General features: G+C 40.0%; 1 protein-coding gene across 1 annotated transcript in view; it reads right to left on the bottom strand.

Moving 5' to 3' along the window:
* CHRNA6 (cholinergic receptor nicotinic alpha 6 subunit) overlaps positions 1 to 19,318 on the bottom strand; it is a 460,970-nt gene that overhangs the window by 171,401 nt on the left and 270,251 nt on the right. The window contains exon 3 of the mRNA XM_085640867.1: positions 12,941 to 12,985. Within this exon, the coding sequence (XP_085496993.1) occupies positions 12,941 to 12,985 (45 nt within the window). The remainder of the gene's footprint in view (positions 1 to 12,940; positions 12,986 to 19,318) is intronic.

The following is a 19,318-nucleotide window of genomic DNA, read 5'->3' as shown; positions in this document are numbered from 1 at the left end:
CTCGAGGCTCATCTTGCCGTGCTGATCTATTGTTTCAGTCATGCATACATTGGACACGAGGTCTTTGATCCCGTTATCAAGTTTCCTTTATTACTCCCAACACTCTTTCCTAATCTGTTGTGCATCCTTGTCCTTTCTTTGCATCTGTTTTCGTCCCTTCTCTTAATGTGTTTACGGTCAGGATGGAATGTGTTTTATTGCAGAGAAGATATGTTTTTACAGTTGGGAACCGGCAATGCTGTTGTAATTATGTTCCGGCCTCCTGAAACATGAACACGACTCTTTTGAAGTTTATTGTGGGAACTGAGTTGCAACCTTTGTTCACCATACTGTGCAATGGCAAAAACGTGTATAAAAGGAGCGATCCACTTTTGCAATTCGAAGCAGTCTCCGAGAACCTACACGTTGTGTACTTCTTGTGACCTCTGTATCCCTGCAGTAAATAAACGCTGATCTCTGACGTCGCTGGAAGTGTCCCGTGTCTCTGTGTTTTGTACGCCAGAACAGGTAACCCACGAAGGTTTCAGGTGTTGTTCCCTGGCACCGCTGGGTCTTAGAATAACCCAGTCCTTCAGATGCACATACACCGGTGATGTGCATACACCGGTGATGTGCATAAGAGAATTGATAGGCAGCCTGCAGAGCTGGAGTGAATGATACTGGAGTGTTTTGTGCATCTTAAGCCACAAGTCTATGGTTAAAGGGCCAGCAAATTCTTCTGCAATCACACCTGCAGCATTAGAGGAGTTATATTCTTCTGAACGTGCTGTAATCTCATGTGTACTCTCACTCACCTGAGCATTTTGTTTTATGGATTTGTAGTCTTTGGTATGCAATAGGTGTGTCCTCGCTTCTGGGATCAGAAAATATATGTTGGTTATCTAGCCGACACTGCCTAATAAACAAACTATTCTGAAAAGGCACTAAAACTCTCCTCTGTTCATTCCAGCTCGTATGCTTTCATTGGACGTTTGGTGCGCATAGTACATGTATGGAAAGCATCAATAAAAGATGCAATGGCACTCAGCACAGCTGATAACAAGAGCAAGCCAAAATAATGAGCAGCATTTTTTTTTGGTTATGCTCACAATGGATTGTAGTTTTTCGGAAACATTTGTGTTCAGTTTTTCAGATGTTTCTCTCTTGCAGTTGCATTTTAAACATTTCTGGCGCTTAATAACCAGAATAGAATCTCCTTTTATTTGCCAAAAATTCGTAGTCACATGGCAACCTATGCAGGAATAACCTACCTGTCACACAGATTTAATCTGAAACCCTATTTCAGCAGACACACCTTATCTTTGTGCCAACAGCCTCCTAACGTTGAGAGAGAACGGGAAAACGAGGACCCAATAGTGATGGCCGCTATTACGTGTGCCAAACGGAACAGAGATGACCCTGCCAAACCTGCCAGCTAATATATGCCCAGTAATTGCTTCAAAAGTACAGAAATAGAAAATAACTTGTTTTTCTATTTCTTTGCTTTTGAAGCAATCGAGGCACTGACCCTTTTACTTGAAATGTTTACAGCTAAAGCACGAGCGCCACGATTGAAAGCAAAGTAAATAAAGGGAAAAAATGGTGGATGAACTTTTTTTTTCTCTCTTTATTTACTTTGCTTATAATCGCAGCACTATCGCGCTTTAACTGTAAATATCTTAAGCAAAAGCGTGTGCCGCAAATGGTTAAAAAGTAAAGGAATTGAAAAAAATTCTGGCACCGCGCTTTAGCTTAAAATGTTTACAGCTAAAGCACGAGTGCCGCAATTGCATTGCAAATGGGGGGTGACGACACTGAAGGTGGGTGGCGGTGGGGGGGATGACACAGTCATGCATGGAGCAGTGAGAACTGACACAAGCATGAATTAAACAAGTGGGAGGGGTGGGGGAGTACACGCGCGGGGGCGCGCTAAGTAGCAGCTGTTTGCTCTATTTCAAAGCACATACTCGTGCTTGTGGCACACCGCTGCGCACTCACTCAAGGCGTACGCCGCCACAAGCACGAGTATGTGCTTGGAAAAACAGCTGCACAGCGGCTAAAGGTCTCCTATGCAGTGCATGCGCACTGCGTAGGCGAGACCTAAAAATGGCTCCCTTAATACACCTGCACTTTACTTAATTTTTGTGCTGCTTTGATTGACGAACAACCTGCTGCTTACTTATGTAGTTGACCAACGTGGAAATATGGGCCTACCGTTTCAATGCACCTGCACTTTGGCTGCTTTATGTGTGAGATAACTACCTGACATCCCTGTGTAACTGCCCATAGTGATCATTTAAGCATGCTTTCTTTTTATAGCTGTATACATTGTTTTAATACATATGAACTCAATCTATGCTTAATACACATGAATTTTACTCTGTACTGTTTCAAATGAGGATTAACCAGTGGACACCCCAATGCAGCCAATTAATATGACCATTGCAGAATGCTTCCTTTAATAGCTGACTGCTTGTTTTTATATGTATAAATTCGACATTTGCATAACTAGTATATATTTGCTCCTGTTATACCAATTGCATATGTAAAGGTTTTAAAAAAACATAAACAATAATGTAATATTAATATTAATATTGTTCATATGAAGCACTAGCTCTACCCTCTACTTGCTTCTAAAACACCCCTTTCTTTCACCACCAAACCTATACTCTGCCCTACATCATTTCATCATTCACCAACACCATACTCCGCTTTTTACCAAAAACACACAGAAACAATTCTCACACTCCACTCCACCATACATATCACCTCTTTCAGCTAGAAGATCTAACACAAACACTTGTAACATACACTCTTTTCTAAAACATATCACCACTCACTTTACCATTCAACTTCCACTCAACAATACTTCTCACACAGACTATTGCATAATACTTTCATCACAAGCTAGAAACATACACCCACCCTCCTGACAACACAAATAATACACATCCTAAACCATCACTACTGCCAATCTTTCTCTTTCCCCACACCTAACACAAATACACACCACAACAATTTTCATTCAAACGCCTCTCATCCATTGCAGAATTCAGAGCCTTACAACATGACCCACATGCTGCACCACCACCCCTAACTCATACACCTTCCACCCTAAACAAATGCAAACAAAATAACCATTCTTCACAACTTCACATCTCCGTGTCTATTATACAACAAGGCTACTCTACAAAAACAACACAGCTCACAAACTCACTCTCAAACACCATCTCCACCACCTACACACGCAGACCCATCAAAATTCCTTCTAAGCCTGCTGGATGAGGAATACAATATAGAAAAGCAACATGATTGCTATCCTCATAAAGCTAATACTAGCACTATTGACACACCTGCTACAAGTTCAAAAAATACTGCTCACTCTTCTAAAAAACTAATTCAAAACTTCACCAAAACAGAATCTCTAAACTGCCTACTAATAAATGCTTGATCGCTCTCTAAAAACAAGCATCACATCTAAGACCTACTCATTGACACACAACCTAACTTACTCTTAACTGAATCATGGTTGGGAGATTACATGTCTGCAGTGTTGCATGAAGCTGTTCCTATAGGCTATCAAATTATCACATAAAATTGTATAGGCAAAAGAGGAGGTGGACTAGTGGTTGGATATATTCAAGCAAACAATACATCTCACTAAAGCTAATGAAGTTTCCATACCAGATTGTGAGGCCCTCTTCACCAGATGCAACCCTAGACCAACTTCCTCGTGTAACTTCCTCCCCATTTACAGACTTCGACCTAGCAATGCAAGGTTACAATGCGATCAAAATGATCGTGGAACGTTACATCGCAGTTTTTACAACGCAAGGCGTTACAACGACTTGCGCTGGAGGGCGCTGGACTTAGGACTAGTATGATTTATTATTCCAACACCAGTCTACGTACAGTAGGGAAGGTGTTGGAATAGTAAATCATACTATTCCTAAAGTTAGAGCGCCATCCAGCGCAAGTCGTTGTAATGACTTGTGTTGTATTACCGGCGATGTAAAGGCATTGCGATGCAATGCCCGCGTGGTAATGGATGTTTCCCAATGCGAATATTCCAAGACCCATTTCTAGATGCAATTTCAAACCTGATAACACTGCGCTCCAACCTGTACATTCTGGATGACCTCAACATTTGGTTTGACAAAGCCTGTTATGTATATATTTATTGTTTGATTTGTTAAATCATTACAATCCACATGTAAAAAAATGTCACTAGGTTCCACCCATCATTCTCAATTGAAATAAAGCAATAAAGTAGTTGATATAAAATTTCTTCTAATACAAGGTAACCATCGCTTATGTAAAACCACGTGGCAACATAGTATCGTTAAAAACAATTAATAATAATAATAAAAAAGGAAAATAGAGGTTACTTCTAAAAACTACAGATAAAGCACCAAGTTGTAAAAACGTGTCCCAAAGTTAATGTACAGTTCAGAGTGACAACAGTCAATTATCAGTAGTCGATGAGAGGTCATTAAGTTTGCGTTCCGTATTGTGGCAGGGGCGGAGTACATAGATTTTGCTAGGATGTTGCTTCGTTGATATACCGTTATTTTAGTCACCTGTGCGTGTTCCTTGGTTTTAGTACTGGGCCTGGAGTTTGCTAGTTAAGCTTGCGATATGCAAGGTGGATAAAGATTGTGAAGCTTATGTTTAAAGCAGTGTTCTCTGGGTTCAATGCCGCAATGATTGCCTGCCTAGAGGACTCCCAATCTATTCGATTCTGGCCTCAGTTTTAGTCTGCGCAAAGCCAGCAATACTGGGCAGAGGCATACAACGTGCTTCAAAGACTCCACCAATTCCCCTCAGCCCCTGCACAGAAGCTCATCTGATAGGCGACGCCAAAGTGGTAAATGTTTCAGGAAGTGCCATTTCCCCAATCTAAGTGCCATAAACCGCAGTTTTAAGTACAGGGGGTGTGTGCAGGGAAGGTATGGTGGAAGAGAGTAAAGTTGTGTGTCGGTCGCACTCCTTCGTTTAACTTTCAATTACTGTGTGATCCTTTCACTATATTATCGGTGCTGTGGGATCTTTTCCCCAGATCAAGAGGGATGTGGCTTAAGACTGAATTCCGGTTCCTTCACCAGTGGAAGGTGTATCCCAGTATGCACTCTTATTACTTCAAACTGTAATAAATTAAACCACGAATGTCTGTAGATCAGTAAACTGTTTTATTTCACAGTTTTCAATTGATTTTGTTGCTTCCAAAATTATTCATAAATTTCATAATTCAGGTTTGTTAAGAACCTCTTCTTGTGAATAAATTCCAATATTGTAAACATGATTCCATGTAGTAAATGTGAATATTTGGGTTACAGGGATGAATCCCAATGCATTTCGGGGTCTCCCTTCGTCAGGGGATGCTCCCTATAAACAAAATGACCATGTATTAATAATATTCACGCTAGAATATAACGAGAGTAAAAGCTGATAGCATAACAACAGAGCCAGAGTTTTTACGTGAACAATCACTAATTGCCACGGATCTAGTACGGTGTAGACGCAAATGATATCTGATTCAGTGAACGTAAATTCCTGAAACATTCCCAGTGCTCGTTGAGTGAACTGTAAAACAACTAAAAAACATGTGAAGTGAAAGTCTACGGAGTGCCGGTAAATGGTTATTGCCGTGTGCCGTATGTGTCTTAACCACGGGTTTGTTTATAGGGAGCATCCCCTGACGAAGGAAGACCCCGAAATGCATTGGGATTCATCCCTGTAACCCAAATATTCACATTTACTACATGGAATCATGTTTACAATATTGGAATTTATTCACAAGAAGAGGTTCTTAACAAACCTGAATTATGAAATTTATGAATAATTTTGGAAGCAACAAAATCAATTGAAAACTGTGAAATAAAACAGTTTACTGATCTACAGACATTCGTGGTTAAATTTATTACAGTTTGAAGTAATAAGAGTGCATACTGGGATACACCTTCCACTGGTGAAGGAACCGGAATTCAGTCATGGTGGAAGAGAGGCCAGCTGATAAGAGTTAATTACTGCCCATGCATGCTTGCATTTGGCGAGGAGTACTTTGTCGGTAGAATGGGACCACATACAGATGTGCTTCTTAATACTTGTTTTAAAAACTTTGTTGCTAGGGTTAAGGTTCCAAAGGTCGCTTGCTGATAATTGCTGTACACATTTGTGAAAGAACCAACCGTATGACCCACCAGGATTACGAGAGCTGATATCTGACCATAACAGTGACTTGAGGGAGCCATCTCCGGCCTGCCTTAGCTTGTGGCACAGTTTTAAATAAGCACCTGGGCTTAGCATTTCGTAATTTAGAAGGCCCAGTTCCAGTCGGATCTGTGCAGCGGATGCAGATTTTGGCAGCTGAAAGACCCATTTATAAATCTTATTCGCATGTTGGTTTAATGTTGTGATGAGTTTGCCCATGGAAATTTTGAAGCAATACGACAACGTGGGGCCTATTTTGGCTCTCATGACGTCCAACATTGGGGTTAAACTCGGGCCTGTCAATTTTTTTGAGAGTTTTGAGAGATTCACTTGAAGAGCCATAGCTTTCATTGAGATGTCGCTGCGATGTTTGGCAAAGGAACCCCTACAGTCTAAATTAATCCCCAGGTATTTATAAGATTTTCCTACTGCGAGTCCAGAGTTGTTATAGGACCAGCCACCGCCTCCATAGTGCTTTCGTCCAAATATGACCACTTAAGTTTTCTTTAGGTTTACTTCTAGGTTGTTCGTAGCGGTGTAACTATGTACTTTGTTTAACAGTCGTAGCAGCCCTACTCGAGTGAGACTGAAGAGGGCGAGGTCATCGGCATACAGAAGGTTGCTTAGCTAAACACCACCAATCTTAGGGGGATGGCTGTTTATCGCATCTAGTTCTGCTGAGAGATCGGTGATGAACAGATTAAAAAGCAGCGGAGCTAGCACACATCCCTGTTTGACTTCCCTTGTCGTCTTAATTTTTCGAAACAGATGTGAGCCAGTGCCAAGCTTGACTTGTATCCAGGTGTTGGTATGTAGTTGGACTACTGCCTCCAAGAGTTTGACCAGGATTCCAAACTTTGTTAGCTTGGCCCAAAGTGCTCCCCTAGGGACCCGGTCAAAGGCAGCTTTAAAGTCAACAAAACAACAGTAAACCACCGTGGATGAGACTAGTGCTTTATCAATGAGTATCGATAGTGCCAGTAAATTAGACATGGTGCCAGAGTTTGAAATAAAACCGGTTTGATTTTTGGATTCAGTCCTTTCAGGTCAGCACAAGAGCTCAGTTCTTCGTGTAAAATACTCGCAAAATTCTTTGCCTCGTCGTCCAGTAAGGCTATCAACCTGTAATTATTTGGAGACAAATGGGAGCCAGACTTATAGATTGGGAGAATTATTGCACCTCACCAGGAGTCAGGTATAGTTGAACTCCTTAGTGAAAAATTGAAGAGGGTTGCTACTTGTTTTGACCAGAGAGGGATATTCAATTTAAACAGGACATGTGGCAGGCCATTTGGACCTGGCGCTCCATTTGGTCTTGCTTTTGATAGTATTTTAGCTAGCCTTATTTGAGTGATAGAGATTTTCTTGCATTGATGTTGCCTCGACTCTTGTGAACAGTCCAGACACTCCATAGGGGCGTCTTCAATTAGTATGGAATTATTAATTGCTGTAGGATCTGCTCCTCCGTTGGCTCTAAAATGGCCAGTAAAAAATGTTACCCATTCTGCCTCTGCAATGTTTGCACTCCTCTGGCTGGTAGTTCCGTTGATTTGCCTATTCACTAGCGCCCAGAATTTTCTTGAGTTCTGGTTTTTGCTTTCCCAGAGAAGCTTCCACCAGAATTGTTCAAGGTGGAGTTGTTTATCCTTTTGATATGCCCGTCTGTAGTTTTTTTGTGCAATTGTGTACTCGTTCAGTAGGTCGATAGAGTCAGAATGCTTCTTGGCTGCCCATAGGGCGGTGTTTCTGATCTTCTTTAGCACCCTGGTTTGATTTAAAATAGGGGGCTGGGTGCTGCAAAACTCAGTATGGGAATGCGAAAGGGATGAGAAAAGGCTTAACAAATGAGAACAGAAGTTTGACCAATCAGCGATGGGAGAGGCTGTAAATGGGAAACCGCCTGCTGTGAGTAAGCGGCATTCCTTCATGATGTTAATACTGATGTCATCATTCCATCTTAAATGTTTTAAGTTTTTGGTGTGAACTCCCTTGTGAGCAATTGGAGCAAGATCGTGATGGACTGAGTTTAGGGTGACAGTGACGACTTGTGGGCGGGGGTCGCTATCAGATCGTGCTATGATGCTATAATTTTCTAAGTGTGAGAACAGGGCTGAATTACAGATGGTACAGTCTATGTAAGAGTACTTTCGACCATTTGTCCATGTCCAATTCGGTGAAATGTCCTGTGTGAGCCTACCATTAATTATGATGAAACCGGCGCTGTAAAGTTGCAACACGCAGTGCATCCCTGAACCACAATATAGTTGAGATGGGGGTTTAATCTGATCCTTCAATGCCGGCGGATGAAATGGCAGAAGACCTCTAAAATCTGATGGGTTTCCCTGGAAAAGGTTGGTGTTAAAGTTCCCTGTAGGCAAACAGTCTGCATAAGGGAAGTTCCCGGGCAGGTCACACAGAATTTGAGCAATCGGTTTAAGTGAGCCCTTTTTGTTTGTGCGCTTGGGTTGATGTAAGCATTGAGAAGCAGCACTCCAAGCAGCCAGTCCTCATTGAAGTTTAGTTGCTCAGTTGGGCCTTTTAAATTGCAGGAAATGTAAACGGACAGACCCCCCTTGGGGCGTCCAGAGTTACAGTTCCTTACAGCTTGTTTCCAGTATTCAATGTATCCTACTACGGGGTAGTTGTGAGTAGTCCATGTTCCTGGAGGGCAAGTAGGTCATGTCCGAGGATAACATTTTGTATCTCTAATGAGGCCGTTTTATGATGAAGACCACTAATGTTCCAGGAGCACAGAGATAAGCAAGGCTGCGACTGAGGGTTAGCAAGATTTACAGGTTGAAGCTGGGGATCACTAGGTTTAGCAGCCTCCAATTGTTTTGATTTTAATGAGTGTTGCCCGTATGGTCAGGCTGAGCTTTTACGGGACAGAGCTGCTGATAAAGCCAATATGCCCCATCCAAAAATCCTCATCACTGGCCTTGACACACTGAACCTACATCATATCGTCCACAAATCCACACACATCGCTGGGCACATCCTAGATGTAATTTTTGCAAAATCTAGAACTAGTTATCTTTCAAACGATTACTCCAGTCACATGGTTAGATCACCATTTGCTAGTTTTCCAACATAAAATACCACAAAGCATGACACCTAAAATCACCTTACATGCATCCACCTATCAATTGTGGAACAATTGAATTTTGAATACTTAGAAACATAACTACCGTCCAACACAGATCTAGACACAATAAATTCCATACAAAAACTATATGAGTGGCTTCAGGAAGCTGTTGATATGCTAATACCGCTCAGAACAACCTTCGAGAACTACATAACTAAAAAAGAGAAAACAGCAAATTAGAAAGCTGCAATGCAACTAGCTCAAAACAAAGAGCATTCAAGACAAACTTTGCCTACTGAAACATAACAGATTATACAAGTCAGCTATTAAAAAAGCTGCAAAAGGTACTATTCAGACAGATCACAAAATGCTAAATGTGCAAATAAAGAATCTTACAAAATTCCCACAGAATTTTGTAAACCTAAATGCATGGACAGAACTCATCCCATTACTCAAGAGTTCACAGACAAGCTGGCAGATCATTACACCACCAAAGCAGGCATATTGGCTCCTACTTAAAACAAAGCAAAACCACCAGCACCAACCCATTTCCAAATATACCCTCCAAGGATAAGCTAACTCAGCCTCTCCATTCCTTCAAACCAATATCACAAAGTGAATTTATGGATCTGGTCAAAGCAAGCAGGCCTGCCAGCAACCCTTCGGACCCTTGTCCACCACAAATATTCAAGAACATTCTTCTAACTACCTCTGCTGCCACACCAGTAAGAAGAATCATCAATAATTCCGTAACTCCAAGAATCTTTCCAGAAGACCTAAAAAAGGCATACATATGTCCATTATTTAAGAAAACTAACCTGGATCTGCTTGACCCCGACAGCCACAGACCGATTACAAATAGACCTTTCCTGGGCAAACTGATTGAATGAGCAGCATTCGCCCAGATGTCAAAGTTCATTCAAGATAACGCAATACTTTCTGACTTCCAAACAGGATTCTGTCCAGGAAGAAGCACAGAATATGCCCTCATCGCCATCTAGGATGACATTAAGAACACGGTAGACTGCAATGGGGTTGCTGCACTACTTCTTTTGGACCTCTCAGCTCCCTTCACACAATTGATAATGACACTCTAATTCAAAGACTCTACGAAGCCGGCATAGAGGGTACTGGATCACATCCTACCTTCAAAACAGAACAATTGTCATCCATTCTCCACCTTTCTCATTCAAACCATACTTCACAAAAGCAGGTATTCCTCAAGACCCTATCATCTCACCCTTGCTTTTCAACATCTACATGAAGTCATTACTGGCAATGATCAATGAATTTCAGCTCACATGCTATAACTATGCAGATGACACACAAATACTCCTTAAACTGGAAAGCCCAAAGACATTGGAAACTCACAGAGCTTCAGTTGCCTCAGAGCCATTGATCAGTGGATGACATGGAGCCATCTCAAATTGAATGCTTCCAAAATGGAAATACTCACTTATGGCGAACTGAAAAATTATGACTAACTTTGCGCCTTGCCTGCCGATCTAGGACCACCTCCTTAAAGATCTAAGTAAGTAAGACACCTTGGAATTACCATGGACTCCAAGTTATCAATGAATTCCCAAGTGGAGACCAAGCTTCACTACTAGGAAAACTCTGCGATGCATCTTCCCCACCTGAGATTTCCACACAAGGCCCAAGTCACTATCTCTCTTGTACTGTCTAAACTTGATTACGCCAATGCCTTCTACCACGGATCATCTTTACCAACAATTAAAAGACGGCAACGGATTCAGAACTCTGCTGCCTGACTACTCCTACATGTAAAGCCACAAGCCTACATCTTCACTGCCTTGAGGGCCCTACATTGCTTACCGGTTGCCCGAAGATCCACATTCAAGCTGCTTTGTATCACCCACAAAGCAATACATGGAAAAGGACCACTTTTTATCAGGAACAAAATCACCAACTACATTCAACAAAAGAACCTCACTACAGATTGGCTCCTTGCCTCAATATCCCACCATACAAGAAAAAAACCTTAGGTGGGACATCTTTCTCTAAGCATCCAAACTATGGAATTCATTACCCCCAAACATAAGATCCACAGATAACTATCTTATCTTCAGAAGAATACTCAAGAGTTGGCTCTTTTCACCATACTTAAACACAAATGTACAACATACCCGATGTATATAAACATTTAATTGGATTATATGTATGTATCTAGATATGCATATTTCTTGATATAAATATATATATATTGCCTAACGGCTAGGGCAGTCAACCGCAAATCTGGGAAACTGGGTTTGAGTCTCGGCAATGGCACTGAACATCCTGTGATTCTGGGCAAATTACTTAATCTCTCTGGCCTAACAAAAATGAATGTGTCCTCATGTAACGCAACTGGTGCTATGTAAAGTGCTCTAATACCCGATACCTTCGAGTCAAGTTTGCACTATATAAAACTCCATAAAATAAAATAAATAATATGTTCTTATGTATCTATATATTTATTACTTTACTCCTACTGTAAAAAAATAATCTTTGACTCTCTTCAATACACTACCCTATATTTAATTCTATGCCTCTCTCAATATATCCTCTACTTCAACTCTCTGACTCATTCCAAATCTCATTCTACTACCTTGATCTCCAAAATAACCATTTCTATACTCTTTCCTCCTCTACCACTCCTTGGATCACCCCAAATCTCATTTTAATACTATGATCTTCCAAACAACCCTTCTAAATTCCTCCCTTGCCTATCCCTCCTTTGACTCATCCCAAAACTCATTTTACTACTATGATCTCCCTAATCCATTCCTAAAGATCCTTCCCTCCTCCATCTTTCCTTATACTCATCCCAAAAGTCATCTTACTACTATGATCTCCCAATAAACACTTTGTAGACTCTTCCCTCTTCCATCCCCCATTATCCTTTTCAGTCCAACTAACAGACTCACATGCCTACCGCTCAAATAAACTCAAATTTTAATATACTAATCAACCACTAATCCTTTTTAGGTTCCGAAGTAGTATGGTACTCGCTGAAAATGCTTCAACGCCTCGTCCAGGGTAGTAAGTGCCATATAAATATAATTACAAAACAATAACCAGTTGTCATGAACACACAAAGGTTTGCTGAGTCATTAACACAGAGAAGACATGCCAATGGTGTAATGAATAAGCTCCATACCTCATATACCAATAAGATGCACCCATAGGGTCATCTTCTTTTGTCTCTGAAAGGGTTTCCTAGAACTTATAACCAAAACGTAACGAACAGTGGCAAAGACAATAGGTCTGGCCGCCAGCCTCTTGGTGTTGTCAATGATTGTTTTGTTTTTCATGTTTTTTGCAAAGCTTTATTGTTGGGGAAACTGCTGGGCCTTCACCAAACTAAAAAGAATGACTGTTCGCACTCAGTGGAGCTACTTTCTTGAAGATGTGATCCATGTGAAAGGTCAGAATGCTTTGACTCACAATGAAGTTAGCTGATAGCAGGAGGGGGCTGAAGCTTTGCCCTATGGTGTATGCTGTATGGGGGCGGAAGAAAAATGTGAATGACACAATAACAGACCAATGGATGCAGACGGTTGGTTGAAAGTCCTGTTATTAAGTATGTAATACATATAACTTTATAATTATTTCTGCTAATTGATTATTCAGATTATTATCACAATAAAAAGGTATGCTACTTACATGACGTAACCAGAGGTTGGTTTCCAAAATCTGATTAACTTCATCCTTGAAATAAAACATATAGGTTTTTATTTTATTTTTTATATGCACAAATAGAGCATTCATAATTTACTTAATTTGCTTCAGTGACATCATGGTTCATCATGAAAGTGCTTTATATTTGAGTGCTATTTCCTTTTGGTATACACATGCATTTCTCAAAAGGCTTTATAAAGTTTTGAACTTAAATTCTATATTTTCTTTAAATTATTTTAAACAGTTCTGTGTGTCTGCAGTTTCAATTATTTCTTTACCCATCATTTCTCGCAATAACCATCCAGCATATATAAATGAATAAAAATAATTATATTTGCAGGCACACTTTTGTTATGTCTTATTTTTACATTTATTTTGTTTTTGTGAGATGTAGCAGAACAGTTTGTATACATTGCAATTAAATCAAACAATTCAAGCCATAAATTTGTTCAACCAATGAATTTAACATCATAACTCAAATCATAATTCATAAAAAGAAAAAAGCTTTCTTATCTATTACATATCAAATTAATTTTCCTAATTTTCCCAAATCCTATCCACTTTATATGTGCACCTCATTTGTTTTTTTGGATACATGATTTCATGAGTATGAACTCTGTATCTGATTTCTAATTCACCAGAACTAATAATCTTGCCACTAATATGGAAATAACTACTAGTTGGTGCTGCATCGTCATTTCTAGAGAGGAAAGTGTAATGCCAAAAAGTGCACCATACGCATCCGGAGAAACATTGAGTTTCAATATTTGGCTAACTTCAGCAAAAATATCCTGCCAGAATTTTGTTAGACAAGTATATGTAAACAAAATATGAAGGCAATTCCCATTAGCCTAATTACACCTGAAACATCTACATTCTGCCCCTGGATACATTTTATTGATTTTGGCTGGGGTATAATACAGCATCCACTTGCTGAAAAAGCCATTCTCTTTAGGTTGGCAGTTCGACCCGCCTTGTAACTTAATCAATTGTAAAACTGCCACTGAGAGCTATCGAGTTTACACCCTGTTGAGAATTCTATTAACTCTAGAAAATCTGAAAGCAGTGCCTTGCTTCTTTTTAGATATAGTTGTCTGTACCAATTCCCTGTGCCCTGTATTTTGGAAACATGTAGGCTTAGCTGAGATTCTCTGCAAATGTTCCATCCCCTATTACAAATTCCGACACAAAAAAGCTTAATTTTAGCAAAGCTAAAAAAGAAAGAAACATTAAGATTCGAATTCAGATTCGCCAGCCTATGTCACTGAGAAAATTCACCATTGTGATAAAAATCTTGCACCCTCCGAAACCCCAAACGAGACCACTGATTACAAGTCTGATTAGATATAAACTCAGTGGAATTCAGTCTACAAGTTTCAAGTGGAAATGAAACCGAGAAATTGTATAGATTTCCCAGATCCTATTAAAGCGATCCATGATCATTTGAGGGGTCTTGTAGCTAAATATTTTAGGTAGCCTCTGAATTTTTAAGAAGGGGGGAAACCCTATTTCAGATACCTTTACCATATGTGTGAAATAGAAATTCCCTTTGCGCGAGCTAGCGGAAGAGGACATCGTCAGCCAAACAAAAAAATGACACCTGGTAGCAGATTTTTATATTGGGGAGCACTAGACCTCCCTCTTTGGGATGCAACTGTATCACTTGAATTTTGAGTCTGGGTTTCTTACCCTGCCACACAAAGGGCCTGATTCACAAAAGTAATCTGAGGGAAAATCCTAACTTTACGACTTTCGGTATTCACAGAAGGCATTTAGGAGTACTGTGGAAATCGCAGATAATCTGTTAGCATGAGCTGAAGCCATTTTGGTTGTGGAGTCCATTTTGTTAGCCATGTGCTAGCCATGTGATTCTTCCGTATTTACTGCTGCTTGCCTTTCTATTCTGCTTGAGTCATCAACTGTAGTTAACTCCTTCAGTACTGAGCCAGAGCTATGTATATGCTCAGAAAGGCCTGTAGCTACTAGAATGAACCTGTCTTAGAATGTAACTGTCAGGCTGTTTCGACTGATGCAAGCAGTTCTATCTCCCCTCCCATTTTGCTGACTAAGTAATCTTTGCCTGCCCATGTTAGTCGATAGCTATTCCTGTGTATGCCTGTACCTCCCATTTGAGTCTCCATGCTTATCAGCTGTAAACAGGGTATATAAGATCCTTGGTTTCTGTATTCCTTGGACTACCTCTACAGTGCCTGAGGGTGCTGTATTGATGTAGTCCCATTCATGAGAGATTAATAAACTTGTTATTTGATATTCCAGCTTCCGTACCAATCTCTACTTTGTTGGTTTAAGAACCAGTGGACAGATAATTGTGAACCCCTGCACCGGTGAGCCCCTAAAAAGGCTAATTTCCACAAATTGGCGCCCAACTCGTGGGGCTCATCGGAGATGCGGCCATCCAAAGGAGCGGTCTTGACAGGGGACAGAAATCTACTGAGGAGGTACCCTGCACGAGGAGACCCTTTGTCTTTGCAGACCAACGTGTTTTTTCCGGTTTTCCCGATCTGACCCTCCAGGTGTTTGCCGGCTCTGACTGAGATCTCCTTTGGCGTAAGTGACCATTAGGTCGACCCAGAGCTTGGCAGGTGGAGGTTGGAGACTTTGGTTTGGTAAGGTCGCTGGAGCGACACTCTTGTTTTGGATTTGCTTGGCCAAGATTCTGGTTTTGTTTGATTTGATTATTACAATAAACAAAGGGAGGTAATGAGGAGATGTTTTGTCTCTAATTTTAAAATATTTGGGATAAGTACTATATTTGGGATAAGTACTACTTTAGTTATAATATATTTTGTTATAATATTTTTGGCATGCCTGCTCCTAGCACACTTCGTAGAATGTGTTGCTGTCTTGGAGGTACCAATATGGATCTAGAAAGTAGTCAGCCGGCTTCCCTAGAGGGGACACCTAATAGGTTTATGTATAGTACACAATGGAACAAATATACGAAAAAGGATCCCGATCTACTGTAATAGGCATGCCTTCTGGAATAAGTATGATTTGGTAAAGACACAGAGTGTTTGCGAACACTCTGCCAGACCAACTGGTAATTAGGCATATTTTGGAAAATGTCTGGGGCTAGAGCCTGTCTTCTTGAATATGGAACAGTCTTTGGGCTGTTTACTTGTCTTGGTGCAGTCCTGGACTGCCTTTTGTGAGCTATTTTTGTTTGTAAACATAATTTACAAATAGTTTGGTTTGAGTACAGTCTGTGGGCTGCCTCTTGTTTTTGTCCTGTGGGTTGATTGTGTGTTTGAGTGTCTATAAGGTTTGTGGATTGTCACCGGTGGTAATGTTTGTGAAGTACTTGTTTGAGTGAGTAGCAACTGTGCTCTTTGTGTAAGGATGGCTTGCCTCAGCAAGCTGTGTTGTGTGTTATAACTGTGTGGCCCCTTCTTGAAAATGTTTGGAATGAGCTCAATTTGGTTTGTTGTCGTCATTGTGTTCTGCAGATGCCATTGGAATAATTACATTTTTTATATTTCAAAGAATTAACTATATAAGATATGTTAAGTAGCCGCACGCAACTCTGGAAATTGAAGCAGTAACAAAGTATAGATGTGTGAACTTTCAATTATTATATTGTCACAATGGTAAAAAATTAGAATTACAACTCAATAGGAAAAAGTAGGCCTCACAGAGAAAAACAAATTTGTGTGTTATACACAACTAGGACTTAACAAAATTAAATATAGGTGCCCAACATTTTGTTAGTACTGCCTATCAGCTATGCAAAATGTTACAGCACTATCCTTAGATACATCATATCAAATATTAAAAGACATTCACATTATATCAGCAATTGGTTGCTGCTAAAATAAAAGTGTCCTCCTTTTACCACACTGAAAACGATAGATTTTGACTGGCTTGGAATGCCTGTTTTTTTTAACTGAGCCTCATTCCCAACACCAGCTGCTGCCTTCTTTCCTGAAAAGTGTAGAAGCTAACACCTGCCGGTCATAAAACACAGCTAAATAAATAAGACAGGCCTTACTCAGGCACAAGCTACAAATAAACACTGTGGCATCTAGGTTTTAAGTTAGTACAAAATGGCATAAAAGCACGTGCATTAAAGACTACTAATTTTGAAAGTTAGAAATACAGCTTCATTATTTTGGATAAAAGAGAAAGGATAAAAGTAAGGACTTTCTTTCCTGTTGCTTTTCTAAGAAGCACATCTGTGGATCTGATGGTAAATAATTACTACTTTCTGAAGGTGAAACAAACTTTCTATGTTTCAGTAAAGCTTCTGTGCTTAGTTTCAAAAGAAGTTTTGTAAGTGTTATAAATACATGCCTTTAAAACAAAACAAAAGGAAAGGAATGAGGCTTGCTTTTCATATGTAGAAACAACAAAAAGGGTTAGTGTTCATTCTTCAAAAATGACTTCATGAAAGAAATTATTAAAAGTCATTGCACTAAAATCATTTTTGCATTAGTATGATCTTTATAATGTCTAATAACACTACTGTGAAAATTCAATAATATTTCGCAATGTAGAAAACTACCCTGTGCAAAGTGTGCATTAAGATTTCAATGTCTACATGGTTAAATATATTGTGCATCAAAATTAAAAAGGTGAATATTAGTTTCTCTAACATATTACTGTATCTTAGTGACAAACTTGAAATATGATTTCTAGTATGGCCAAATGGCTGCAGTCTCAAATACAATTAAAAGTTATACAAAAAGAGTAGCTCTAGAGACATGTGAATTACATTGCACGCCTTAATGCACAATAGTTCAGGGCACATTATGGCATTCTGAAAACTAAACTTTTGAGCCAGTTCTTTAGGTGCTAGAAAGCACAGTGCACAAGAATAAAAAAATAAAGAGCAAACGTTACATCCTACCTTTGGAATATCAGCATACAGGCACGGAGCAGGGATGCCCTTCAGTCATGCTTCTCGAAGAAGTTACATTGAATTGTGATGGCCACATGGGGATAACTTTGCTCAGACAAGGGACAACAGGTTTAAGGGTCAGAGGTCAAGTTCTATATTTAGCAAACTAGCACGGTTGAAAGCAAAATGCCCACACAGGAGGGTTTTGAAGGAGGGGGCCAGAGTGTAGAGAGAGAAGGAGGGGCAGCAGCATCTGTGGGCCATGTGTAGCTCCTGACACAGAGAGGGGCAATGAAATAAAGTTTGCATTAATGCGCACTCATGTTAAATAGCACAATAGCTAAAGGAATTGGTAGTTGGTCATTGGATTAATGTTTTCTAGTTAGCTCACTGTGCTTGTACACCAACATTTACAAAGTAGTACAGTCCAATAGTATTGGACATGGCCTCCTTGGTGTGGTTTCCCTCTAGTTATTTATCTCCTTCAAGTCTGTCCGTGCCCAGCTGCCAAAAGAGGAAAGTATTGTCGACAGGAGGTCACCTGCTTAGGTTACCTACTGTAGAATGGGGGTAGGAGACTAGCTCCTGGGCAAATTAAGGGTAAGCAAAATTAAGTAACACTGTGTTTTTTTTCGGGGGTTTTGTGCGTTCTCTCTCTCTCTGTTTTCGAGCCTGTCTAAAAGCTGTCTAGCAATGGCCATGAGACAATCGGTTGGGCTCGCTTTAGTCATTCATTTCACAGGATGCTGTGAACATGCTCTTGAATAAATAGAGACAAAGCACCTCACCAGTGCACGTCTAATTGGCTATTAAGTAATACTGAACAAATTGTTAGAATCAACAAAATGAATAAATAAATACGCCATGTAATTGCCCCTCCTGTCTGTAAATTATGTTCCCATATTTGACCTTTAAGGGGAACTATATGTTAGTGGTTTCTGTTCCAAATTCCCAGGTGGCAACACCATTATTGTTGATGTTATTACAGCACTACATAAGTTGCAGAGGCATCACAAGTCTCTTATTAGTTAGTCTATGTAATCAAGCTGACAGCCTTTCTAGAGCTGGTGAATAGGTTTCTCCCCTGAATATGATATTACATGGTCCAGATTGTGAAAAGTATGATGCATATGGTTCACAATGCTAGGAAAGATGCCCTTAGCACACATGTTTAAGAACAAAATGTTTTTTTGCTTGTTTTCTTGTCTGCCACAAACAAGTTCTGCTGGAAAATCCATGTACCTACTAGGTTATGTTTACTCATGTAATATGGATCTCTGTTACATTCACAGTTTTAGAGTTTCCCACTACACCTATAATATGAGAGCATGGTCATAAAAGCAAAACATGGTTGTACTTATGCAAGGAAAATAATTTTAGAGGAGTCTGCAGTTTTGCACAATAGTGAGGGCTCACTAAGTAGAAACTGTATCGTGATGACTTATAAGTCCAAGTTTGTTAAAAGAATAGTTGTTTTGAAATTCCTTTTTCTTTGAGGATCTTCA

Source organism: Triturus cristatus, chromosome 2_1 (genome assembly GCF_964204655.1).
Source record: "Triturus cristatus chromosome 2_1, aTriCri1.1, whole genome shotgun sequence".
Taxonomy (NCBI): Eukaryota; Metazoa; Chordata; class Amphibia; order Caudata; family Salamandridae; genus Triturus; species Triturus cristatus.
Note: the sequence above shows the minus strand (reverse complement) of the source record. Positions and strands in the feature narration are given on the sequence as shown.